Genomic DNA, 27322 nt, shown 5'->3' on the forward strand with positions numbered 1-27322 from the left:
CTTATAAATGTGGCTTTAAATGCAAACCAAATTGAATTTCTCTTCCATCCCTAACCAAAATGCATTTTGCCCTCATCCCTAGTTCTGAATAGCTGGAACTGGGAGCACTCTGGAGGTATAGAGTTGCTCTCTGTCTGGAAATCTGATGTGGCAATTGCACATCTACTGCCTAATAGAAGTGTGCATACCGATGGTCTCCACTGATCCTCTGCTTATATATTTGTAAACAGAATATTTTTTTAATACAGTGTATGCCTCTTCTGTGAAGCAAGCCAAGAACCTGGTAGCGTCTGCTCCTGGCACTTCTTATCTCTCAGAGGAATGGCTAGCATTTCCCAGTACTTACTTGCTAAGAGTTATCATTACGGTACCAAACAGACCCCTTGTTGAGCACCTGTACAAGATTTACGTTGTAGAAAGTGATCTACAGACACAGGCAGAATTCAATTCTTTCCACACAACATACATTTCCCATTTTGAAATGAAGTAAATAGGAGCATGCGTTAAAAACAAGCTCAGGGATGTACCTGTTCCTGTTGTTGAGGAATAATCTGATCGGAGCCCAACTGCATTGGAGGAGAAATACAAATGAATCAGCACATATTCCAACAAAACTTGCCAGGAAGCACACGAATGTAACATTACAGTGTTTAGGCTATTGATTCAGAACTTGAGAACAGGGACCAATTCACATCACAATATTCCATGTGAATTTGTGAAGCCGCCCTCAACTGACTTTTTCAAGAATGTTAATGATACAAAAGGACTGTATGTACATTACAATGAACATGTATAAGAGAGGAAAATGGGATTGTGCCACCCTGAAACTCCACAAAAGGCTTGCCCACAACATTTTGTTGCCTGGAGCAGAGCTGCAAATGCCCCACCCCCAGCCCCCAAGTTAAAGAATAGCCCCAGAGCCAACCAAGTTCTCTTGACACCAGAGCACAAGAAGTCCCATGAACACCTCTCCCCCTCCCTGGTGATAAAAATAATACATTGAGTACAATAATAATACATTAAGGGAACAATCCCAAGTCCTGTCACCTGCCAGGGGCCTCTGTGGAGCAGCAAAGCTACTACTGAATCTGTAGCCTGACTGCCTCCACAGCAGAAGGGGGGCAGATTTAGGCCTGATCTCTGCTCCATCTTCAGACTGGCACCACGATCAGGCCTGAATTAGGCCTGATGCTGCCCCACAACAGTTATAAGACCACTTGGGATCCTGGTCTGGCTCAAGCCTGCCCACTCCCCACTCTTAGAACACCCGGTTTTGAGGCTTTCTACTGGGCTTAGCATATATAGTGACTAACAGTGGCAGACTGGCTCAGCTGACAGACCTGAATAGATGGATATCTCCACTCAATTCAAACTCCAACAGCCCAGCATAACAAAGAGGGGGAGGGTTCTCTGTAAGTCACTCAAACGTTTTTGCCCTAAAATCATATGTGTGAAGTCGTCATCTCATCTAGGACATGCTGTGATTCCACACACATCAAAGCAGTCACATGGCCACAATCCCAAAGAGGGGGGTGGAATCTTTCAACAAGCTTTTTCAATAGATCCCTTATCCCTGCCTGCATCTGTATTGGAATTGTTTTTAAGATGTTTTTAGTGTTTTACCTTCTGTTTCCCACCCTGGGCTCCCTTTGGGAGGAAGGACAGGGTATACATTTAATAAATAAATAAAATAAAATGGCAATTAGGATATCCACCATACAAAAATTTGGGGAAAATATTTCTCTGTGAAAGGCCTTCATGCACAGAGATATCTATTTGGTTCTTTCTTTCCCTCCAGCTCAGTATATATTGGAAGCAGCACACCAGAACATTAATGGGAATGGAAGCTTTGTACACGTCTTTTCTACATGTACAAATTTTATCTTCAGATGCAGGAGTACGTATGTGTTGATCAAAGTCTTCTGTGTTCACACACTGATAAGCTACTGCTTCCCATACATGATGATTTCACCATGCATAAGCTAGCATGCATGGATAGAATTCTATTAGAAGAATTATTAGGAAAGTGAACAATCAACAACACATTAAATTAACTGATGATAAATGCAAAGGCGCACAAGTCCAGTTATATAACCATCCTGTTGAGTGAAAACTAGATAATACCTCTAGGCCAAATTCAGATCTCTGTGTAGTAATTCTAATTTTTCAGTGCAAAAGTTAAGGATTACAATTACTCTAGCACAGCAAGCTATGAATTGTGTCACTCAGAAGTTTCCCTTTCTCTAGAGGAAGGAGCTTCTTCTGGAGAATGCAATGCATAGTACACCTTGTAGTCCACATTTAATAGGAATACCAACCACTAAGCACAATGGAGTCCATATCGACAGCAAGGCCTTGAAGGCTTCCTACTGACGTTCGATTGATGATGCTTGTCTGAATTGAGTCCTTTAAAATAGCAGCTACACAATCTTCACAAAAGACTTGGCCTTTAGCCTGTGGCATCACGAACACAATCCAGAAGTGGACAAGAAGACCCCCATTGTTGTTGTTACTGAAATCGGATACAAAACCAAATTATGTCACAATGTTTCTGAGAACAAGATACTTAAAAATCTATCTTTTAAAAAGCGTACCAAACTTTTTTGCAGTGTACTGTGCAAGCGGCATTCTACTTGTGCAATGTGACTTCCCCTTCCTTTCCTTTCCCTGTGCATGCTTAAAATCTGCTCCAGAGTGTCCCCCAACTGTGGAAGGCTGTAGGGGAAAGGAGAGGAGGGATATTCACACTATACATTTATTCCACTATTATTCCACTTTAAACAGGCATGGCTTCCCCCAAAGAATCCTGGGAAGTGTAGTTTGTGAAGGGAGCTCAGAGCTGATAGGAGACCTGTATACCCATCACAGAGCTACAATTTCAGAGTGGTTTAACAATCAATCCCTCTTCCCAGGGAACACTGGGAACTGTAGATCTGTGAGAAGAACAGGAGTCTCCTAATAACTCTGAGCACTCTTAACAAACTACACTTCCCATGATTCTTTGGGGAAAGTTATTACTGTTTAAAGTGGAATAATAGTGGAATAAATACTGTATATGGTGTTCCTAGCAGAACAACAGCATTAGATACAATCCTTACATTCTTTATGAGGTATAGGAGTGTTTTCTGTGTGAGGACTTAGAATTTGATTATATATGATGCAGCTGTTGGTTTGCAACAAAAGAAACAACTTGCACACAGATAACAAAGCCTGCTAAATGAAATCATTTATCTCTAATAACCCAAGCCACAAAAGAAACACAAAACATATCTCACCTGACATCTGAGACAATGGACTGCTTATAAAATTTGGAGAAAGCAGACTTGGTATATACCAGGTTCATCTGAAAGAGAAGATGCACAGGATGGCATGGTTTGGCAACCCTGCAGAGACTAAATTTTAAATTCATCTTACTGAGAATTCTCTAAACTGTATATATAATACAGAAGAGATTTAACAAAGATTTATTTAGACCAAGGATGCCATTCCCAGCTCCCTTTCAAGGAGGGACTGCTGGAAATTCACGGTACCTTTATAATGTTTGTGTTTTTTAATGCATGCATTATTATTATTATAGATTCATTACTTAATATACTGCTTAATGCCAAAATAGATTCTGTATCTAAGCAGTTTGCAAGTATAAAAACCAGTTACACAAACATTAAAAAATAAAGGTAATTAAAATATGCAATAAAACAATCCCATTAAAACTGCACAGTAATTAATAAAGAAGACCCAGACTGAACTATTAAGGGAATGACTCTGTAAACAGGCACATCTTCAAAAGCAGTGTGCTGCATAAGCATGCCGTGGAGAAGTGATGCTTATGAGAGCCAGTGTTTGCCTGGGAACCAGGTTTTCCTTCCCGCTCTTGGTTGGCTCAGCTGTCCTTTAAACTTACATCTGGAAATAAGAGAAATGAAGGTTTACTAGCAAAACGATAAGCCAAGGCACACTGCAAATGTAGTCTATGGGTGGGAAACAATCCCTTGTCTACCATTGGGCTGATCTATGGTTCTCAAGATTTCTTGAAGGAAGAGGCTTCTGGCTCATACTGATATTGCTCAAGCTGCCTTTGGTCTGATCCAGGAAGACTGTTCTTACGATACTGCATTGGGTCTGATTTATTTTATTTATTTTTATTTATTTCCTTCCATTTCTATACCACCCTTAGCCTATGGCTCTCTGGGCGGTTCACAGCAAGGAATAAAATACAATACAGTAAAATAAAAATCAGATAAAATCACTAAAAACATACAGCTTGAGCATGTAACACTTGGTATAAAATTAACTTAATAATAAACATTAGACATTAAAATGCCTGGGAGAATAAAAAGGTTTTAACCTGGCGCCGAAAAGATAGAAGAGTAGGCGCCAGGCGCACCTCATCGGGGAGACTGTTCCATAATTCGGGGGTCACCACTGAAAAGGCCCTGGATCTAGTAACAGTCCTCCGAGCTTCCCTATGGGACGGGACTCGGAGGAGGGCCTTAGATGTTGAACGTAGTGAGCGGGTAGGTTCATAGCGGGAGAGGCGTTCCGCAAGGTATAGAGGTCCCGCACCGTGTAGGGCTTTATAAGTCAAAACTAGCACTTTGAATCTAGCCCGGAAACAGATAGGTAGCCAGTGCAAACATATATTTTCTGATAGTAATCCATTTGCCCCAAGCCTTGCCCTGAGAGAAGAATTAAGCTAATAACTGTTTCTTCCCTATTTGTCCCTTCAGTAACAGGACTCTCCCTTCAGCATCTCTGTATTCTAGGTTTAGATGAAATGAATCTTATTTGAGAAAAAACCCAGCAACCCACTAGTTCTTTACTCTAACGGTGTAAAAGCTGCCTTCCCTAATTTTGTTTTTTTCATGCTTTTGAAACAAATGAACAAAAATAACAGGTTTGTCTCCAACATTAGTTCTATACACCCACTGAAATTAATGGATAGGACTAACTTAGGTCCATTCATTTCAATGGGTCTACTCTGAGTAGACCGTAGTTCAATTCAACCCAATCTCAGTTCTTTTTCAGATTGAATACTTCACTACTTTATTCCTTTTTGGCAGATTATTTAGCCTTCTTGCATTCATGGTGCAATGTTTACTCACAAGTAAGTCCCTCTGATGTTCATGAGGCTTTCTCCCAACATAGTTGAGTGTTTCAGCATCAGTGACACACATTTAAAAGCTGTTTTTATTAACTCGTTAAATAAATATTTCATCTCAACTATGTAAAGACTCTTTCACTCCTTTTTTTTTTTACTAGTAAATAAATTGGGGTCCAGGTATTTTGACTTCCACTTTCATTTTCTAGTTGTTTTATACAATCCTTCAGCTCAGATTCAGCTATCCACTTCTCCTTATAAGAAAGATCCAATCTCACTACCTTTCTCCACCTATAGCAAGGGTTGCCAACCTTTTTGGGCCAGGGGGCACATTGAGAATTTTGAGAAAGTGTTGTGTGCGGTGTGGCATAACAAAAATGGCTGCTACATCTAAAAGAGCTACATCTAAAAGAGCAAGAGACAGGATCAGAAAGAGGTGTGGCCGTGCTCCCCCCCAGCCACCACATTTAAGGGGGAAAAGGCACCTACATCAGCCACCACCATGCTTGCTCAAAGAGAAAAGCTCTTTGCACCTCTCCTCTGTTTAGAACGGAAGGGAAGGCGAGTGTCCAGTCCTGGCACCCAAAGAAATGTTTGCATATTTAAGAGTGCAAACAGGAACTGAACAAGAGCAAAAAGTCTCTCATACATTGTGGACTTTTGAGGTGATATTTGCTGAGACCTTCTGCAGACACCACAGGACAAGCCCTGGATCTACAGACTATTTTTTTTATCCTTTGAAATCTTTTTGCTTCCAGAGGCTTTGGCCCTGATGACCATCATCTTTACAGGCTTGGGCAAATGCCATGTTGTCTGAAAGGTACCCTTGTCAAATTTTCAGCAATACAGGTTGTGACAACATCCAGTTCTCTTTGAGATACCAGGATTTCTGAATAAGTGGTAGGGTTTGCAATACTGCATTTCACACTGCAGGGTTCCTCTGGATTTATGCCAGGATTTTAGTGAGACACATGAGGTGTGAATTCTTTGCAGTGATGAACATCAATCAACGGGTGAGTAGCAGAGTTCCCACAGCAGTATGCAAGCCCCATAATTAAGTGAGATGTTCTTTAAAATATGCTCAACTTGAGTATTTATGAAAGTGGGTCCTCTCCCCACTGCCCCTAACTCCCATGTTGGAAAACTGGGGGGGGGCACTATTTAACAATTCAACAGAAATAAGGTACAGGAAAAAAATCTTTCACCGACCCAGTCTTACCTTCCCCTGAGATTTTACTTGAAGCGACCCGAACTATTTCAGTGGTTATGGCAACCTGCCCTGTTTCGTTCTTTGAAGCTCCCACTGGAAAGTGATACTCAACAAAGAAAGTCCTCTTGTGCAAATATTGTTGTTGTTATGTGCCATCAAGTCTATTACGACTTATGCACTTCCCAGGAGGATCCCTACGCCTGTGCAGCCTCTGAGACGGGCTCCCGTCTTGGATGAAACTTTTCCAGTTTAAATTCAGTCAGAAGGCTCTTTTCTGACTGGGAATAATTTCTTCCGGTTAAAGAAGAAACGTGAGATTTCCTACATACCTTTGTTTTGATTGTTGGAGTCTGGAATTCGTCAGAATTGTCTGTCTTCCAGCAGCTCAGACAGAGCGAGGATTTTTATGCTAGCTCAGCTGGATAAGTGACCCGTTTTTTTTTTATACGGATTAACAGGCAAACATCCTCCTGTCTACATTCATCATTTTCTTATCTATACAGCTAAAGAGATTTGTCAAAGTAACAGCAATTGAGATAACCTAGGTGAGGTAAGACTTTCCTTTTTTTATTCATGGAACTAAGGGGGAAGAAAATATAAATAGCTTATCTTTTTTTTTATTGCAAAAAGCTGACATGGAAAATGGCATTCTAAAGATTACAACGGGCGAGAGATTTCTGATGGGAGGAGATAAGAAATCTTTTTGATCTATGGCTGAGATTATTTTTTCTGATCTACTTTTTTTTTGACGAATCTGCTCATTCTCTCTGCTACTAGCTATTTCGACGCTGTGAACTAAAGCTGTTCTTACACTTTCAGGCAGATAAGAGATAAGGGCTGTCTAGCATGTGACGTAAGTTTGTTGGAAAAATTAACTCCTTTGTAACTGGTTAAAGAAATAAGCTGCTCTTTGTTTGGGACATTGAAAATTGAAGGAGTTTTGTTCCTTTGGCTTTAAGAATGACAATTAAGAAGACCATGGATGTACAAGAAGGGACTTTATCTCTAGACATGTTTCAGAAAATAATGAATGGGATTAACTCAATAAAACAAGAACTGAGAAATAATAGACAAGCGTGGAGAATTGAATTTTACGAAATGAGACAGGAGCTGAAAGAAACTCAGGATTCTATGAGAAAGGAGAATAAAGATAGATCTGGAAAACAAAAAAAAGATGAAAGAGAAATTAAAGGCAAGGTTCAAACTATGGAGATTGGCTTAATTATGGACATGAAAAAAGATTTGGATTTCCTGGCTGGGATGGATCCTGGAGACAAATATTACAGTTTGGAATTCAGCGCTGTCCCTGAAGGAATTGAAGAGATTGGAGATAAAGATATTATCGGTTCAAAAAAATTCTTGGACTGGAAGGATCTGATGGAACTTGAAATGGAGAAAGTTAACAGAATTAATCCCTGTCTTGTGTCAATGGAAAAACCTTCAAGAGATGTACTAGTGTATCATGTGGAAAAGAGGAACAGAGATGCGGCTTTGCAACAATACTTCAGTGATACGTTTGGATTTGATGGCAAGAAAATATCTGTGATGGAGGAAATTCCTATCAGACTTTTATTATATGACTATGACAGCAAGATTTTCGGGTGCGTAAAGATGGAAGATGGACCCAATATGGATAATGACAGAAGAGCGATTTAAAATCACTGGACTTAGTAGATTTGATGAGTTGGATTAATTGGCATGTTTATTTAGAAAAAAAAATGATTGACATATATCTCAAGGATTGGAAACTTCTCTTTGACTTTTTGTGGAAGATTAAAATGATATGATGTTAATGAGATTTGAAACCAACTAAGATAACTGTTGGAGGAAGGTGATTTTATAATCTATTAAGAGATAGGTCTGTTACATATTATAGATTTATAGTTGAATTATAGTGTTTTGAAATTACTGGATTTAGTAGATTTGATGAGCTGGATTAATTGGCATGTTTATTTAGAAAAAAAATTGATTGATATATATCTCAAGGATTGGAAACTTCTCTTTTTGTGGAATATTAAAATGATATGATGTTAATGAGATTTGAAACCAACTAAGATAACCGCTGGAGGAAGGTGATTTTATAATCTATTAAGAGATAGGTTTGTTATATATTATAGATTTATAGCTGAACTATGACAAATCGGAAGTCAATATTTTTATATATATGTATTTTTTTTGTATTGTATTAGTTATTGATTTGTGTTGTTTTCTTTTTGTATTATTTTGGTTTTGAAAATTAGAATAAAAATTAATTGAAAAAAAAAAAGTCTATTACGACTTATGGTGACCCTATGAATCAGCAACCTCCAAGAGCATCTGTCATGAACCTCCTTGTTCAGATCTTGTAAATTCAGGTCTGTGGCTTCCCCAATGGAATCAATCCATCTCTTGTTTGCGCTTCCTTTTTTCCGACTCTCTTCTGCTTTCCCCAGCATTATTGTCTATTCTAGTGAATCATGTCTTCTCATTATGTGTCCAAAGTATGATAGTCTCAGTTTCATCATTTTAGCTTCTAGTGATAGTTGTGGTTTAATTTGTTGTAAAACTCAAATATTTGTCTTTTTTGCAGTCCATGGTATGCGCAAAGCTCTCCTCCCACACCACATGTCAGATAAGTTGATTTTTCTCTTATCCACTTTTTTCACTGTCCAACTTTCACATCCATACACAGAGATCGGGAATACCATGGTTTGAATGATCCTGACTTACTTGTTCAGTGATACATCTTTGCATTTGAGGACCTTTTCTAGTTCTCTCATAGCTGTCCTCCCCATTCCTAGCCTTCTTCTGAGTTCTTGACTATTCCCTCCATTTTGGTTAATGGCTGTGCCAAGGTATTGATAGTCCTTAACAAGTTCATAAAGTTACATAAATCCTCGTTGTCAACTTTAAAGTTACATAAATCTACTGTTGTTATTACTTTAATCTTCTTGACGTTCAGCTATAGTCCTGCTTTTGTGCTTTCCTCTTTAACTTTCATCAGCATTCGTTACAAACCATAACTGGTTTCTGCTAGTAGTATGGTATCATCTGCATATCTTAAATTATTGATATTTCTCCCTCCAATTTTCACACCTCCTTCATAAGAACATAAGAACATAAGAACATAAGAAGAGCCTGCTGGATCAGGCCAGTGGCCCATCTAGTCCAGCATCCTGTTCTCACAGTGGCCAACCAGGTGCCTGGGGGAAGCCCGCAAGCAGGACCCGAGTGCAAGAACACTCTCCCCTCCTGAGGCTTCCAGCAACTGGTTTTCAGAAGCATGCTGCCTCTGACTAGGGTGGCAGAGCACAGCCATCATGGCTAGTAGCCATTGATAGCCCTGTCCTCCATGAATTTGTCTAATCTTCTTTTAAAGCCGTCCAAGCTGGTGGCCATTACTGCATCTTGTGGGAGCACATTCCATAGTTTAACTATGCGCTGAGTAAAGAAGTACTTCCTTTTGTCTGTCCTGAATCTTCCAACATTCAGTTTCTTTGAATGTCCACGAGTTCTAGTATTATGAGAGAGGGAGAAGAACTTTTCTCTATCCACTTTCTCAATGCCATGCATAATTTTATACACTTCTATCATGTCTCCTCTGACCTGCCTTTTCTCTAAACTAAAAAGCCCCAAATGCTGCAACCTTTCCTCGTAAGGGAGTCGCTCCATCCCCTTGATCATTCTGGTTGCCCTCTTCTGAACCTTTTCCAACTCTAGAATATCCTTTTTGAGATGAGGCGACCAGAACTGTACACAGTATTTCAAATGCGGCCGCACCATAGATTTATACAACGGCATTATGATATCGGCTGTTTTATTTTCAATACCTTTCCTAATTATCGCTAGCATGGAATTTGCCTTTTTCACAGCTGCTGCACACTGGGTCGACATTTTCATCGTGCTGTCCACTACAACCCCGAGGTCTCTCTCCTGCTCGGTCACCGCCAGTTCAGACCCCATGAGCGTATATGTGAAATTAAGATTTTTTGCTCCAATATGCATAATTTTACACTTGTTTATATTGAATTGCATTTGCCATTTTTCTGCCCATTCACTCAGTCTGGAGAGGTCTTTTTGGAGCTCTTCGCAATCCCTTTTTGTTTTAACAACCCTGAACAATTTAGTGTCATCAGCAAACTTGGCCACTTCACTGCTCACTCCTAATTCTAGGTCATTAATGAACAAGTTGAAAAGTACAGGTCCCAATACCGATCCTTTTTTTTTTTTTTCAATTAATTTTTATTCTAATTTTCAAAACCAAAATAATACAAAAAGAAAACAACACAAATCAATAACTAATACAATACTAAAAAAAAATACATATATATAAAAATATTGACTTCCGATTTGTCATAGTTCAGCTATAAATCTATAATATATAACAAACCTATCTCTTAATAGATTATAAAATCACCTTCCTCCAGCGGTTATCTTAGTTGGTTTCAAATCTCATTAACATCATATCATTTTAATATTCCACAAAAAGTCAAAGAGAAGTTTCCAATCCTTGAGATATATATCAATCAATTTTTTTCTAAATAAACATGCCATTTAATCCGGCTCATCAAATCTACTAAATCCAGTAATTTCAAAACACTATAATTCAACTATAAATCTATAATATGTAACAGACCTATCTCTTAATAGATTATAAAATCACCTTCCTCCAACAGTTATCTTAGTTGGTTTCAAATCTCATTAACATCATATCATTTTAATCTTCCACAAGAAGTCAAAGAGAAGTTTCCAATCCTTGAGATATATGTCAATCATTTTTTTTTTCTAAATAAACATGCCAATTAATCCAACTCATCAAATCTACTAAGTCCAGTGATTTTAAATCGCTCTTCTGTCATTATCCATATTGGGTCCATCTTCCATCTTCCATCTTTACGCACCCGAAAATCTTGCTGTCATAGTCATATAATAAAAGTCTGGTAGGAATTTCCTCCATCACAGATATTTTCTTGCCATCAAATCCAAACATATCACTGAAGTATTGTTGCAAAGCCGCATCTCTGTTCCTCTTTTCCACATGATACACTAGTACATCTCTTGAAGGTTTTTCCATTGACACAAGACAGGGATTAATTCTGTTAACTTTCTCCATTTCAAGTTCCATCAAATCCTTCCAGTCCAAGAATTTTTTTGAACCGATAATATCTTTATCTCCAATCTCTTCAATTCCTTCAGGGACAGCGCTGAATTCCAAACTGTAATATTTGTCTCCAGGATCCATCCCAGCCAGGAAATCCAAATCTTTTTTCATGTCCATAATTAAGCCAGTCTCCTTAGTTTGAACCTTGCCTTTAATTTCTCTTTCATCTTTTTTTTGTTTTCCAGATCTATCTTTATTCTCCTTTCTCATAGAATCCTGAGTTTCTTTCAGCTCCTGTCTCATTTCGTAAAATTCAATTCTCCACGCTTGTCTATTATTTCTCAGTTCTTGTTTTATTGAGTTAATCCCATTCATTATTTTCTGAAACATGTCTAGAGATAAAGTCCCTTCTTGTACATCCATGGTCTTCTTAATTGTCATTCTTAAAGCCAAAGGAACAAAACTCCTTCAATTTTCAATGTCCCAAACAAAGAGCAGCTTATTTCTTTAACCAGTTACAAAGGAGTTAATTTTTCCAACAAACTAACGTCACATGCTAGACAGCCCTTATCTCTTATCTGCCTGAAAGTGTAAGAACAGCTTTAGTTCACAGCGTCGAAATAGCTAGTAGCAGAGAGAATGAGCAGATTCGTCAAAAAAAAAGTAGATCAGGAAAAATAATCCCAACCATAGATCAAAAAGATTTCTTATCTCCTTCAATCAGAAATCTCTCGCCCGTTGTAATCTTTAGAATGCCATTTTCCATGTCAGCTTTTTGCAATAAAAAAAAGAAAGATAAGCTATTTATATTTTCTTCCCCCCTAGCTCCGCGAACAAAAAAAGGAAAGTCTTACCTCACCTAGGTTATCTCAATTGCTGTTACTTTGACAAATCTCTTTAGCTGTATAGATAAGAAAATGATGAATGTAGACAGGAGGATGTTTGCCTGTTAATCCGTATAAAAAAAAACGGGTCACTTATCCAGCTGAGCTTGCATAAAAATCCTCGCTCTGTCTGAGCTGCTGGAAGACAGACAATTCTGACGAATTCCAGACTCCAACAATCAAAACAAAGCTAAAGTGGGAAATCTCACGTTTCTTCTTTAACCGGAAGAAATTATTCCCAGTCAGAAAAGAGCCTTCTGACTGGATTTAACCTGGATAAGTTTCATCCAAGGCGGGAGCCCGTCTCGGAGGCTGCACAGGCGTAGGGATCCTCCTGGGAAGTCCCCAATACCGATCCTTGAGGGACTCCACTTTCTACAGCCCTCCATTGGGAGAACTGTCCGTTTATTCCTACTCTCTGCTTTCTGCTTCTTAACCAATTTCTTATCCACAAGAGGACCTCTCCTCTTATTCCATGACTGCTAAGCTTCCTCAGAAGCCTTTGGTGAGGTACCTTGTCAAACGCTTTTTGAAAGTCTAAGTACACTATGTCCACTGGATCACCTCTATCTATATGCTTGTTGACACTCTCAAAGAATTCTAATAGGTTACTGAGACAGGACTTTCCCTTGCAGAAGCCATGCTGGCTCTGCTTCAGCAAGGCTTGTTCTTCTATGTGCTTAGTTAATCTAGCTTTAATCATACTTTCTACCAGTTTTCCAGGGACAGAAGTTAAGCTAACTAGCCTGTAATTTCCGGGATCGCCTCTGGATCCCTTTTTGAAGATTGGCGTTACATTTGCCACTTTCCAGTCCTCAGGCACGGAGGAGGACCCAAGGGACAAGTTACATATTTTAGTTAGCAGATCAGCAATTTCACATTTGAGTTCTTTGAGAACTCTCGGGTGGATGCCATCCGGGCCCGGTGATTTGTCAGTTTTTATAATGTCCATTAAGCTTAGAACTTCCTCTCTCGTTACCACTATTTGTCTCAGTTCCTCAGAATCCCTTCCTGCAAATGTTAGTTCAGGTTCAGGGATCTGCCCTATATCTTCCACTGTGAAGACAGATGCAAAGAATTCATTTAGCTTCTCTGCAATCTCCTTATCGTTCTTTAGGACACCTTTGACTCCCTTATCATCCAAGGGTCCAATTGTCTCCCTAGATGGTCTCCTGCTTTGAATGTATTTATAGAATTTTTTGTTGTTGGTTTTTATGTTCTTAGCAATGTGCTCCTCAAATTCTTTTTTAGCATCCCTTATTGTCTTCTTGCATTTCTTTTGCCAGAGTTTGTGTTCTTTTTTATTTTCTTCATTTGGACAAGACTTCCATTTTTTGAAGGAAGACTTTTTGCCTCTAAGAGCTTCCTTGACTTTGCTCATTAACCATGCTGGCATCTTCTTGGCCCTGGCGGTACCTTTTCTGATCTGCGGTATGCACTCCAGTTGAGCTTCTAATCTAGTGTTTTTAAACAACTTCCAAGCATTTTCGAGTGATGTGACCCTCTGGACTTTGTTTTTCAGCTTTCTTTTTACCAATCCCCTCATTTTTGTGAAGTTTCCTCTTTTGAAGTCAAATGTGACCGTGTTGGATTTTCTTGGCAATTGGCCAGTTACATGTATGTTTAATTTAATAGCACTGTGGTCACTGCTCCCAATCGGTTCAACAACACTTACATCTTGCACCAGGTCCCGGTCCCCACTGAGGATTAAGTCCAGGGTTGCCGTCCCTCTGGTCGGTTCCATGACTAACTGGTCTAGGGAATAGTCATTTAGAATATCTAGAAACTTTGCTTCTTTGTCATGACTGGAACACATATGCAGCCAGTCTATGTGTCATCTTGGTCCAATCCCACTTTCTGTATGATATGTTCTGCATATAGATTAAACAAGTAGGGTGATAAAATACACCCCTGTCTCACACCCTTTCCGATGGGAAACCAATTGGTTTCCTCCATATTCTGTCCTTACGGTAGCCTCTTGTCCAGAGTATAAGTTGTGCATCAGGACAATCAGATGCTGTGGCACCCCCATTTCTTTTAAAGCATTCCACAGTTTTTCATGATCTACACAATCAAAGGCTTTGCTGTAATCTATATAGCACAGGGTGATTTCCTACTGAAATTCCTTGGTCCGTTCCATTATCCAACATATGATTGCAATATGATCTCTGATACCTCTTCCCTTTCTAAATCCAGCTTGGATGTCTGGCATTTCTCGCTCCATATATGGTGAGAGCGTTTGATATAGAATCTGGAGCTTTACTTTACTTGCATGGGATATTAAGGCAATAGTTTGATAATTACTGCATTCCTTGGGATCCCCTTTCTTTGGAATTGGAATGTATATGGAACCCTTCCAGTCTGTGGGCCATTGTTTAGTTTTTCATGTTTGTTGACAAATTTTTGTCAAACTTTGGACAGATTCAGTCTCAGTAGCTTGTAGCAACTCTATTGGTATGCCATCTGTTCCTGGTGATTTGTTTCTTCCCAGTATTTTAAGAGCAGCTTTCACCTTGAATTCTAAATTCTCTGGTTCTTCATCATACAGTTCCTCCATGAATGAATCTGTCATCCTGGCATCTCTTTTATAGAGTTTTTCAGTGTATTGCTTCCATCTTCCTTTTATTTCATCTCGGTCAGTCAGTGTGTTTCTCTGTTGATTATTCAACATCCCTACCCTTGGTTTAAATTTCCCTTTAATTTCTCTAATCTTTTGGCATAGGGCTCTTGTTCTACCCTTTTTGTTGTCATTTTCTATTTCTATACAATAACTGTTGTAATAGTTCCCTTTGTCCCTACATACTAGTCATTGTATTGTTGCGTTTAGGGTTCTAACCGTGTTTCTATCTTCTTTTGCTTTTGCTTTCCTTCTCTCTTAAACCATTTTAAGAGTTTCTTCAGTCATCCATTGAGGTCTTTCTCTGTTTTTAACAAGAGGTATTGTCTTTTTGCATTTTTCCCTGATAATGTCTCTGACTTCACTCCATAGTTCTTCTCGTTCTCTGTCAACTAAGCCTCAAATCTGTTCCTTACTTGATGTTTATATTCTTCTTGTATGTTTTTTAAATTGTATTTTGGCATTAAGATTGCTTTGTTGTTCTTCTGTAGCTTAACTCTGATTTTCGATATGACCTGTTCATGATCTGTACCGCAGTCTGCTCCTGGTCTTGTTTTCACAGAACGTATGGAACTTCTACAAATAATAGGATGTTAGAACAAATTAAACTAGAACTATCACTAGAAGCTAAAATGATGAAACTGAGGCTTTCATACTTTGGACACATAATGAGAAGACTTGATTCATTAGAAAAGATAATAATGCTTGGAAAAACAGAAGGAAGTAGAAAAAGAGGAAGGCCAAACAAGAGATGGATTGATTCCATAAAGGAAGCCACAGACCTGAACTTACAAGAGCTGAACAGGGTGGTTCATGACAGATGCTCTTGGAGGTTACTGATTCATAGGGTTGCCATAAGTCGTAGTCAACTTGGAGGCACATAACAACAACAAAATGGAACTTCTCCATCTTCTGCTACCAATTATATAATCAATTTGATTCGTATATTGACCATTTGGTGATGTCCACATGTACAGTCATCTTTTCGGTTGCTCAAAAAATGTATTTGCGAGAAACAAATGATTGGCTTCACAGAATTTGATGTCTTTCTCCTGCTTCATTTCTATTTCCTAAGCCCCATTTCCCCACAATTCCTAGTTCTTCTCTGTTCCCTACTTTTGCATTCCAATCCCCCCGTGATTATCAGCACATCTTGTTTTGGTGTGTGATCAATTTCTTCCTGTACTTCTACGTAAAATCTCTCCAATTCCTTTTCTTCTGTGTTTGCCATTGGAGCATAGACTTGGATGACGGTTATTTTAATAGGTTTCCAGTTTAATCTCATTGATATCACTCGCTTAGACCTTGTGGTAGCTCCTAATTGCTTTTGCTACATCACTTCTCACTATTAAAGCAACCCTGTTTCTTCTTGATTTCTCATTTTGTAGTTGCTCCATTGAAAATGTCCCATTCCCATCCATTTTAATTCACTCACGCCAAGTTGATACATGTTGTAATGTTGATACATTCCATTTCTTGCTTGACAATTTCTAACTTTCCCTGGTTCATGCTTCTCACATTCCATGTTCCTGTTGTGTGTGTTGTACAACTCTGGACTCTCCTTTTGCATCTGTGCACATCAGCCTCTGGGCTTCCTTTCGGCTTTGACCCAGCTGCATCATTAGTCACAGCTCTACTTGTCCTTTTCCTTTGTTCTTCCCCAGTAGCTCGGTTAGTGCCTTCTGACCTGGGGCTCTCAACTTCCAGCACTATCTTGTGTTGCATTTTCATAGGGTTTTCATGGTAAGAGGTATTCAGAGGTGGTTTACCATTGTCTTTCTCTGAGTTTGGATGCATCTTAGTCTGGTGTTGCAGCTTTGACCATTCTGCCTTGGGTGACCCTGCTAGGAGTCTAGCCTCTTGGTAGACTCCTGATGGCATTGCTCTCAGCTTCTTCAACACTCTCAAACCCCCTCACTACATTAAGTTGTGCACCCTAGAGGGGGGATGCAAATATAATACTGCATAAAAAATTGGACTTTGGTATCTTCTTTTATTGTCACATTGCAAAGGGCTAGGATATGTTGAATCCCATATAACCAGCTGATCATTGCATATAGTTTGCTGATAACATAGCATGCCACTGTTGTTATTGTTTTCCTTACCACTTGCTGCACGTTCTGTGCTACAGAGAGAAACTCCCTAGATTCCTTCTGCCGATATTCTGGGAGAAACTCAATGTTGGCAACACGAAATAATCCAACAAAGTACAAGGCATCTTTGTTTTCTGCCTGGACTGGAAAACAGAATGGAGGGTTGTTACTTTCTCTTCCTTTTTCATGATGGCAATAAAAAGAGTACAACAGTCCTAAGATGATAAAGTTATTTTCATGAAGTGGAGAAGTAAAAGCCTAAGACAGCACGAAACCACACAAGTCTATACAGACATAAGTTCTATTGAGTTCTGTGAGTCTTACTCCCTGATAAATGTGTATAAGATTGCAGTTCGGAATAACATTCAGAAAAGATTATTCACCTGCAGTGTGAAATGAACCCAGCTTTGAAAGTTGCTATTGTTTAAATTTTATGTCCCGTTCCTTCCAAAGGAGTCCAGGGCAGCAAACACAAACCATTCTAATTTTTAAGAAGCTGAAAGCATTTTAAAACAGTCATATCCCTGTATTAATCTCCCTGTATGAACAGACCCACACTCTATGTTCATCATCAGAGGCCTTTTTTTGTGTGCTCCCTCCACAAGAGGCTTAGAGGGTGGCAACATGAAAACAGCCCTTTTCAGTGGTGCCCCCCCCCCCAGCTGTGGAATGCTCACCCCAGCAGGATATGCCTGTTGCCATCTCTATCCATCTTTAGGCACCAGATAAAGACCTTTTTCTTCACTCAGGCCTTTGGCCCTTGATGTGCGCTGTTCCAATTATTCTTTTTGTTATTTGGTGGGTTTCTAAGTTTTTATTGGCTATTATGTATGCCTACGTTTGGCTTTTACTATATTGAAGAGTTTTAGATTTTATTGATGTATGTGTTTTTATCTATGATTCTTGATTTAAATTTCTGTCTGTTTTTCAAATCTGATGTAAGTTGCCTAGAGACCACTTGGTATTAAGTGACTAACAAAATAAATAAATAAATAATACCCTCACAGTTAATAATTTCAAGGTTGCCAGAAACAGTATGTTTCAAGCATCAAATGTCCCGGTAAACAGAAATGGCTTTTAAAATTCATTCTGAATGTTTATAATGAGGGACACAGATGCACCTCACCAGGGAGGGTGTCCCACAAATGGGGAACTGACATTGAGAAGGCCCTGTCATAGGTCAGCACCAACTGGACAACATGAACAGCTGTCTTGAATGCATACATGTCTGCAGTCAGTCATGCTCCTTCTCTTTTGATTTAGGCATCATGATCTTTTAAAAATACTACAGCAATATGTGTTGGAAATTCGAGTACATAAGAACATGTGTGCATTTTGCCATTTTAAAAAATGGCTTTTCCCTACAGACAACACTGCAATATATTGTTCACGTGATGAAAGGCACAGCTAGAAAAATAATACAATAGCCCAATCTCAATCATGAAGCAAAACATGCAGGAAATATATTTATAGAAAAATCACACAAAGCGCATATGCTAGGCCTTTGTGTGGTTATGACTGTGGACCAATTCATTACGAAGAACACCAGATGGAGACTTCTGCCCTTCTACCTCTTTTTTGGAGCTATGGGAGCACAACCCTATAGAATCAAATTCTCATCCAGACTGCTCTCCTATATCTGGTTATATGTTATACACTGAGAAAGTATTGTCTAGGCTAGCCTTTCCCAACCTTTGGGTCCCCAGATGTTGCTGGACTACAACTCCCATCAGCCCCAGCCAGCATGGCCAATGGTCAGGAATGATGGGAATTGTAGCCCAGCATTATCTGGGGACCCAAAGGTTGGGAAAGGCTGGTCTAGGCAACAGATGCAAAAACTTGCCAATAAAGAGCAACATAAATGTCGATTTTTTTCTAGAGCAGGGGTTTCAAAACTGTGGTCCACAGATCACTAGTGGTCCATGAGCTTCATTCAGGTGGTTCAAGGTGTGTCTGTGGATTTGTGGTTGAAGATGAGAGGTAGCGCATCCATTGCATTAAATTTTCATATTGATTTTTAATCATCTTTTTATTGCTGCTTCTATTTCTCATATATTGTATTACAATTTGAATTCTGTGGAATTCAAGCTGTAATAAAATAACATACAATACATAAAAATAAAAGCAGCAATAAAAGGCCAATTAAAATCATACAGCACTTAGCACAGCACAACAATTGCTACAACAGGCAGAAAATTAATTAATTAAAACCCCCAGCAATTTTCAAGTGCTCCATGGGGGAAAAGGTTTGGGAACCACTCTTCTAGCCCTTATACCTCTATTGGACCTCTTGAAATGTATGTTTGGAAAAAGCTCTTTAAAAGCGTTGTTTAGGCCAGGGGTGGGGAATCACTAGCCTATGGTCCAAACTTCACCTGCTAGTCTTCCCCATTTGGCCCAAAAGTCCATTTTGGCAAGCCACAACCATCCACCCTACACTTGATATCATACATCAGGAGCAGGTAAGGGTGAGGCTTGCCCAGAAGGGGGCTATAAGGCCCCCTTTTGCAGCTTCAAATGTGCCTGACAACCAGCTGGTTGCAGGAGCTTCTGAAATGCTGCACAAAGCAGACTGTACTCCTACACATCAGCTGATACGCAGGGAGGTCAATCTGTTTGGTCCAGGTGCACAAGAAAGCTCCCTGCAGGTAACTCTCTTGCACAGCCAAAGCCAGCCCTAAACAGAACTTACCTGCCTGCATAGCAGCTGATGCAAGGGGAGGTCAATCCAGCTTGATTTGGGCAATAGATGCATACATTAACTAGTAAAGAACAACATTAAGATAAAACCTTTTTCTAGAGCATTGCTTTTACCTCTGTGGGGCCTCTTTAAACGTACATATGGAGAAAGCCCTTACAAAGTATTGTCTAGGCAACAGATGCAGAACTCACCAATAAAGAGCCACAATAATGTCCAGGTTATGACACCTATAATGAAGAGGACCACTGTAAACAGGATGATTTTATTTTGAAAATTCCAGAGAGACTTGTTTCTTTTAGCTTTCCTCTTTGATTTTGATGACCTATTGAGTTTCCTTGCAATTCTTTCCCACTTTTCTTCTGACTCTGCCATTTGTACTGATATATTTGATACCTTAATCAAAGAGGGGGGAAATAATCACGTAGATAAATTTCCAGTATCTCCGAATTCTGCATTTCCTAAAGGCAAACATGTTTATTGCACACTTTAATGGTACGCCTGCCCTTTCTGTGATATGTGTGGTCATGTATGGCTGTTCAGTACTTCAACAAAATGCCACAGCAGTTTGAGATTGTCCTGTTCTGAGCGGGATCCACGAGACTGACATGCTGGTGCAATTAAATTGTGTTTTATTAAAGTAATGGATACATCAAAAGCAGTGCACTTTATAGAAACCCCTAAGCTATCTCACTAGAATTCCCTAACTGCACTCTAGGCATGCTCTGCAACGTTGAAAGAAAGTTGTCTCAGCAGCTCCAACCCAGAAGTGGCAGGCTTAAATAGGCAGGGTCTTGGAGCGTACTCTCTGGCTCCTGAGCAATTCTTGCCTTTGGCTTGTCCGTTTCTCCCTGCGTTGAGAGCGTGGTGAAGGGGTGTGTGCTTCCAACACCTCGCCCAAAGGAACCTGCTCCTTAGCCAGTGATTCAAGGTCAGGTGGCAGCGAAGTGTTGGACTCATCCCGCAAGCCACTGGGTAAAGGGGGAGTTAACGCCTGCTCCGGCTCATCATCCAGCTGCTCCTCTGCCATGTCTGGAGGTGGCGCGCTCTCCTCAGCTGGGACAGCGCCATCCGTGGGAACTGGCCTGAAATCCTCCTTACTCCGTCTCTCAAGGTCTTGCGGAGTCTCAACAACTCCTGGGCCATCCTCGCCCTCTGACAGCTGGGAAGCCTGAAACTCATATCCCCCCCCTCCAGGCCCTCGCAAAAGGACTGGGGCTCGACAGAGATATCCCACACAATCCTAAGAATGCTTACACAGATGGAAATCCCAATAAGTTCAATGAGTCTCCTTGGGGGTGACGTTCTAGTGTCTTATCCAATAAGGACTACAACTGTTTTCTATAGTGTGATCATTTTTCACTACTGTGTCCTTAGTGTTTTATATAAAGCAATATACCCATAGCAAGCCATTTCAACACAATTCGCAGAGGTGATAGGCTGGAATCTGATGAAGCTATGATGTTTTTGTTACAATGGCTCTCACTGCTGAAGAGGCAGTTGTGATTTGCTGTAAAAATGGCTTGCCCCTTTGGCAGAGGGTGCCACTGTAGCAAAAATCGGAAAGAAACTTCAGCTGTAATCCCCTCAAACACACATCATTTAATCCCTTATTGTAGTTGCCCAAGTTGTGATGTCCCTGATACCTGTTCTAGGCACACCTGTAAATTTTTTAGATGGTGGGAGAAGTTCTCCCACAAACATTCAGCAACTTGATGACGCCTTGATGCATCTTGATGCTGTTCTATTTCACTGGAATGTGACATATGAATACACTGTGTTTCCATTCCCCACTGTCCTGGTTGGTAAGAAGAAGCAATTTCAGGATCAATATTTTACAGCATGTTCTCCAACCTTGGGTCCCCAGATGTTGTTGGTCTACAACTCCCATCAGCCCCAGCCAGCTTAGCCAATGCCCAAGGATGACAGGAGCTGTAATCCTACAACGTCTGGGGACCCAAGGTTGAAGAACGGTGTTTTACAGGGTCAGTTTTCTTATGAAGAGAGAGTCCTTGAATATTGGGTGTTTTTGCAATACGTTTAGTTACAAATATGCTCCTGAGGGCACTGGGTAGCAGGCAGACCGAGACAGTGTTCATTTGTGATGCAGCATCAGTTCCGCATCCCACCCACTCTTATTACCACCCTCTTAGCACTTCAAAGTCTTCTTCTTATCAGCCAGCTGGAAATGTCAGGGCCAAACAGTGAGGTTAATTGAGTGAAAACAAAATTGCATGAATGTGATTAACATGCACATTTTTTAAAATTTTTAAATAGTAGCCCCAGGTGGGGGAGTGGGGAGGGAAAGTTTAATCTTTCTCCCTTCTTTTGCCATAATCTTGATGAAATTCCCTTGCCTAAAGCTGCTCTTTGTGCTTCTTGAGGTGAGCAGCAGCTTTAGGAAGATGGTTTTATTGGAACCATATTCTCTCTCTTCCCCATCTGTAGTTCTGACACTTCTCAGACCCTTCACTCTAGCTACTATTAATATATATATATTGAACACAACCACCATCACATCCACTTTGCCTCCCAGTGTCCTTTGCTGGCTACAACACAAACTGTTTCTCTCTGCTCCAGCCAGACATCAATGGCCATTAATGCTCAATCTTCTACCTATCAGGAGCCATCAAAGAAGCAATTTTGCTATTGAACCATTACTTTAAAAAGGGCCATCTCCCATATCCAAAAAGGATGCTTACAATTGTATTTAACTGGTGTGCATCTATTTAGGATGTTACATTCCTCCTGGTCAACACTTTCTGTCTTTAAATACTTCACATGGAGTCAAATGCATAAAATATTTTGCTTTTTGTTCCATCATACCATTAGCAGAACACTACATTTTCAACATGGCTATCTCCCTCAGAGCAGGAACTTTAAGAGTTGACCATTATGATTTAAGTATTTCAAATTATTTATTTAATCTGTTAGGGAACAATGCAGCTTTTTTCCCCTGCCAGCTTTAATTATGCATTGGAGAATTCATTCCCGTTAATAAAGCAATTTAAGTATCACAGAACACTGAATTATTTAAATCCTTCTCTTCCTTTTTACCACATGTCAGCTCTCCAGGATAACAGTTACTATGCCAACTAGCTGAATGCTAACTATATTTAGATACACTGTTTAATTTATTTATTTTTCAAAAATTGCACCCGGGAATGAAATTAGTTTTTACAGAAATTCACTCTACCTACCAATCCAGATCTTTCATAAACTAATTTCATGCGCTATCACAGACTGGCATTGTGCCTTGCCAATTGTGTGCAAATAAATGCGCATCGTATTTCAGCTGGAAATTAGTTAAAATTAACTGCAGCATTGATAGTGGCAATGAATTCCCCGACACTGTTTTTGAAATTCTCAAGCTGAACAAGTATACGATAAATTGAACATATTGGTACCATGAAAGTATCGATATTGAAACAAGGCACAATATTGCAGTGCATTTCAAGTTTACTTACTTACACTTAATTCATCTTCAGGTTTAGCAGGTCTGTCACTGCCTTGTTCATCCATTGTAGTGACTGATCTTTTTTAATAAAATAAAATAAATAAAGCTCACACACCAAACACTGGAGGTGTTTGCTGCTAAGGACTGTTAGGAACTATGCATGAAGACAGACTAGTAACACTGTCAAAGTGGACTTGCAAGGGATGGCATCAATTTACGTTCAAGAATTTCCATTGGTAATTTAATCTGCCCTTTTCTTGTGTTGCTGTGAACATTTTTTTTAAAAAAGAACATGGTCAAGCCACATTAGCCTCCAAATTTGGCTGCTAAAATTATCTTCCTAAATGGTTTTGTAAATTATTTGCATTTTCACTAAGATAGCAGCAAACATTAGGCACCTATGCAATAGCAGCATCAGTTAGGCTAATCCTGTGCGTGTTTACCTGGAAGGAAATTCCAGGTAAACTGAATGTCTGAAACTTATTCTTGTGAAAGTGTGTATTGGACTATAGCTGTAATGAGCTAAAAGCAGATATGTGAACCCAGATAATCTCAAGAACAGTAAATGTCTAAATGTCAGCTGCAGCACACACATATACACAGTGCACATGTGTGTATCACTGCTGCATGGAGATGTCTGTCATGTAATACAAGCAGTTACACAGCACACCTGGAACGTAAAACTTTGAGCACTAACGTAACTCTACACATAGGTGGATGTTGCCTTGTGATGGTCTTTGCTTCTATTTAGCAATTTTTTCTGTGCTTCCTTTAAATAAAACAGAACATCCAGTTTTGCATGTTAGTCTCAGACTATGTGGTTATACTACAGACATTAAAGTGGCTTAGTAGTCAGATGTCCTGTTCAGACATAACAGTAAACAATGGTTTAGCATTACAAGGATGATTAGACATGAGCTTCTGTTTGAGCTTTCAACAAACTGTACTTTCCCATTATGACTGAATATAGGAAATGGTGCTTTATTCAAACCACATTTAGTTCATAACCCATGATTTATTTATTTATTACATTTATATTCCATCTTTCCTCCAAGGAGCTCAAAGTGGTGTACATGGTTCTCTCCCTCCCAATTTTGTCCTCAAAACTATGCTGTCAGGTAGATTAGCCTGAGAGATAGTGACTGGTCCAAGGTCCCCCAGTGAGCTTCATGGCTGAGTGGAGATATGGTCTACCAGGTCCTAGTCCAACACTCTAACCACATACCACACTGAAATTAAATGATATTAAATAAGGGTCTGATCTTGATTTGATGAAACTGAACTAAAGTGTTGAACAATGTTCCCAATATTTGGCCATAATAACTAATTGTGATTAGTTAAAACGAATAGGAAGATAAACATCTGCAACACTGGCTACCACAAAAAGAAGAAATTTACACAACATTTCAAGTACAATAGTTTAACAAATGCTCTAAGACAGCAGTGGGGGAACTCCAGATGTTGCTTGACTATAACTCCCATCAGCCCCACCCAGCATAGCTAATAATCAGAGATGATGAGAGTTGTTTTTCTTTTTCTTGTTAAATTGTGTTGTTTATATTTGCCACCCTGGACTCCTTTGGAAGGGTGGGATATAAATTCAATACATGATGGTGACAATGACAACAACAATACCATCTGGAGGTCCAAAGGTTCCCCACCACTGCTGTAAGAGAATAGCACATGGAGTGAAATGAAAGGACCTTTTTCGCCATTTGCTACCTGAAGCAGTAATTTCTACCACCTATCAATCAAAACATCCAAGAACTTAAAGAGAGGATTCTTCTAAAAATTGATGTAGACTGAAATTGTATTCCCACTTACTTGGGGAGAGCCCGATACTATGCTGTATACATCTGTTTAGAAGTAAACCCCATTTAAGTTCAATGAGACTTACTCCAAAGCAGTAGATAGCGTGGAATTGTAATTTGCTTGTATTATACAGGTTTAAGAGCAAGGGTTATTGCAAAGTGGGTATTTGTTTGCAAACACTCCTGCTTCCCAACACCTATTGAGATGCTGGGAAAGGCACCAGAGAGCTCAGTGGCAGAACACATGCATTCAGTGGAAGTTGGTTCATTAGGGAGAATGGGGCATTGTCACACCAGCCTTCAGTCTGGCCTCAGACAGCCTCCATCAGCCTGTCTTCATACTTACAACCAGTCCAAGAGATGGCACTGCCTGTGGCAGCTTTCTCTGTCTTAGTCTCAGTATTGCACTTGTAGAACTCAGCAGGCAGAAGAAGGATGTGAACAAAATTTAAATTAGTTGGGTCTACCTGTCATTAGTTGTGGCTCTACCTATTGTTAGTCTCCCTGCCTTCTGCCCCACAATAAGCACCAGCTGCCACTGCATGTAGAAAGTCCCAGGTTCTCTGGTATCTCTGATCAGGTAACAAGCAATGGGAAAGTGCCAGAGAACCCTAGAGGGCTGCTACAGCTCAGAGTAGCCAATGCTTGGCTTGTAGATGAACCAATGAGCTGAGCTGGTATAAGACAATTTCCTGTGTTAAATTGTTACGCATCACCACTAGAGGACACTGTGGCTCTTGTCTGCCAAATTGGTAGCAAAGATAATTATTTGTCCTGCCTTCGGATTAAAAAAGATCATCCTGGATTATGCCAGGACCAGAACAACATTCAAGAAATCCAATAGTTAAGCTTGATTTTCCTGGGCTTTTCCCAATATCACTAAATATCAGTTCTCTTCCTGAAGGACATTTCTCATCGCCAAACACAGAGACATCTCAAACCTGTGACCTATCTGTCAACATTTTTTTCTTGTTGATTAACACCTCGTTTGTAATCGAAATTCATGGATTAAATGACAGTTGTGAACATTTGATCTGCCAGAATTAAAGACTGTTTTTAAAAATGTTTCCTAATGGTTTCCAGACTCAAAATATACAGTAACTGTCATTAACAGAGCTTCCAGAATAAAACTTGTGGTTTATAATGCAATTGTAATTAGTGTAATACAGCAAACTGAAATGATCTTACAGTATGTAGAAGGAAAATGTAGCTTGCATATTTCTATGCTATAATTTTCAGTGGATGTTGAAAGGGTAACCGAGCAAAAATCCCAGCTAATCACCCATTCATCTCCCTGTGACATTTTAAGGCCACAGAAGAGGCACCAACTCCTATTGGTTAACATTTTTGCCTCATTAGCCTTTCATCCAAGTGACCAGCTAAAAATCCTCATCAGCTTCTCCTTCCATTGATGTGATATATCAACAGTCTCTTGAACAGTATATATTGGAATGCCAGAGGCTGGGAACAGGCATTTAATGGTTGAAAGAAACTGATCCTGGTTATACCCTCACACACAATCTCACACACAATAATTTCAGTGTATGATTGTTCTATATGTCTTAACTGGGGTGTTTTTAAGTATGTTTTGGTTTTATTTTAAATTGTGTTGTTTTATCACCGATGTGTCTGCCTCCCTGGGTTCCCTTTGGAAATAAGTGTGGGATGTAAGAAGTGCAAAGGGCTGATGTCTTCAAACCGTTTTTCTCAGTTTCCTGGAAGGATCATGTGCTGGGCAGGTCAAAGTTTGAAATACAATGTCTTACCGCATGGATTTCTGGTCTGAGCCCACAAGGATCATCATTATAATCTTCAAGGTGCCTCCTCACTGAATTCAGCTATTTTCATTTTTGCAAACAAAGTCTGGTTTCGACTTGAGGCTCTTTGGCTGCATACACACCATGCCTTTAAAGCACATTTTCCTCCCTAAAGAACCCTGGGAACTGTAGTTTACCCTTCAGAGTTCAAATTCCCAGAACCCTTAACAAAACACAGTTCCCAGGATTCGGGGGGGGGTGTTCTTTGAATGTGCTTTATTTGTATACAGCTGCTATCTTCTCTGTGTAGCTCCTTATTGCAATATAAGTAAGACAAATGGGTCAGTGTCTGAACAAAAGAATCAGTGGATGAGCATCTGCTTTGCATGCAGAAGGTCCCAGGTTCAATATCCAGTATCTTCATGTAGGGCTGGGAATGTCCTGTGTCTGAAAACCTGGAGAGTTGCTGCCAGTCAATGTAGATAATATTGAGCTAGATCAGCGATTCCCAATGTGGGCGGTGGCACCCTCCTGGGGGGCGTTACAGCCTTTCAGGGGGGTGTTGCTGTGACTACAAACTTTAGGGGGGCGTTTGGATTCATTAGGGGGGTGTTGAC

The 27322-nt window shown here is 39.8% G+C and overlaps 1 protein-coding gene across 1 annotated transcript in view; it reads right to left on the bottom strand.

Annotated features, from left to right (window-relative positions):
- TMPRSS7 (transmembrane serine protease 7) overlaps positions 1–23202 on the bottom strand; it is a 62891-nt gene extending 39689 nt beyond the window's left edge. The window contains exons 1-7 of the mRNA XM_061629717.1: positions 23152–23202; positions 20486–20923; positions 19875–20076; positions 16995–17125; positions 3276–3343; positions 2319–2512; positions 528–566 (exon numbers count right to left, since the gene is read on the bottom strand). Coding sequence (XP_061485701.1) covers positions 528–566; positions 2319–2512; positions 3276–3343; positions 16995–17125; positions 19875–20076; positions 20486–20923; positions 23152–23202 — 1123 coding nt within the window. The remainder of the gene's footprint in view (positions 1–527; positions 567–2318; positions 2513–3275; positions 3344–16994; positions 17126–19874; positions 20077–20485; positions 20924–23151) is intronic.
- Positions 23203–27322: the final 4120 nt, after the last annotated feature.

This window comes from Rhineura floridana, chromosome 5 (genome assembly GCF_030035675.1).
Source record: "Rhineura floridana isolate rRhiFlo1 chromosome 5, rRhiFlo1.hap2, whole genome shotgun sequence".
Classification (NCBI taxonomy): domain Eukaryota; kingdom Metazoa; phylum Chordata; class Lepidosauria; order Squamata; family Rhineuridae; genus Rhineura; species Rhineura floridana.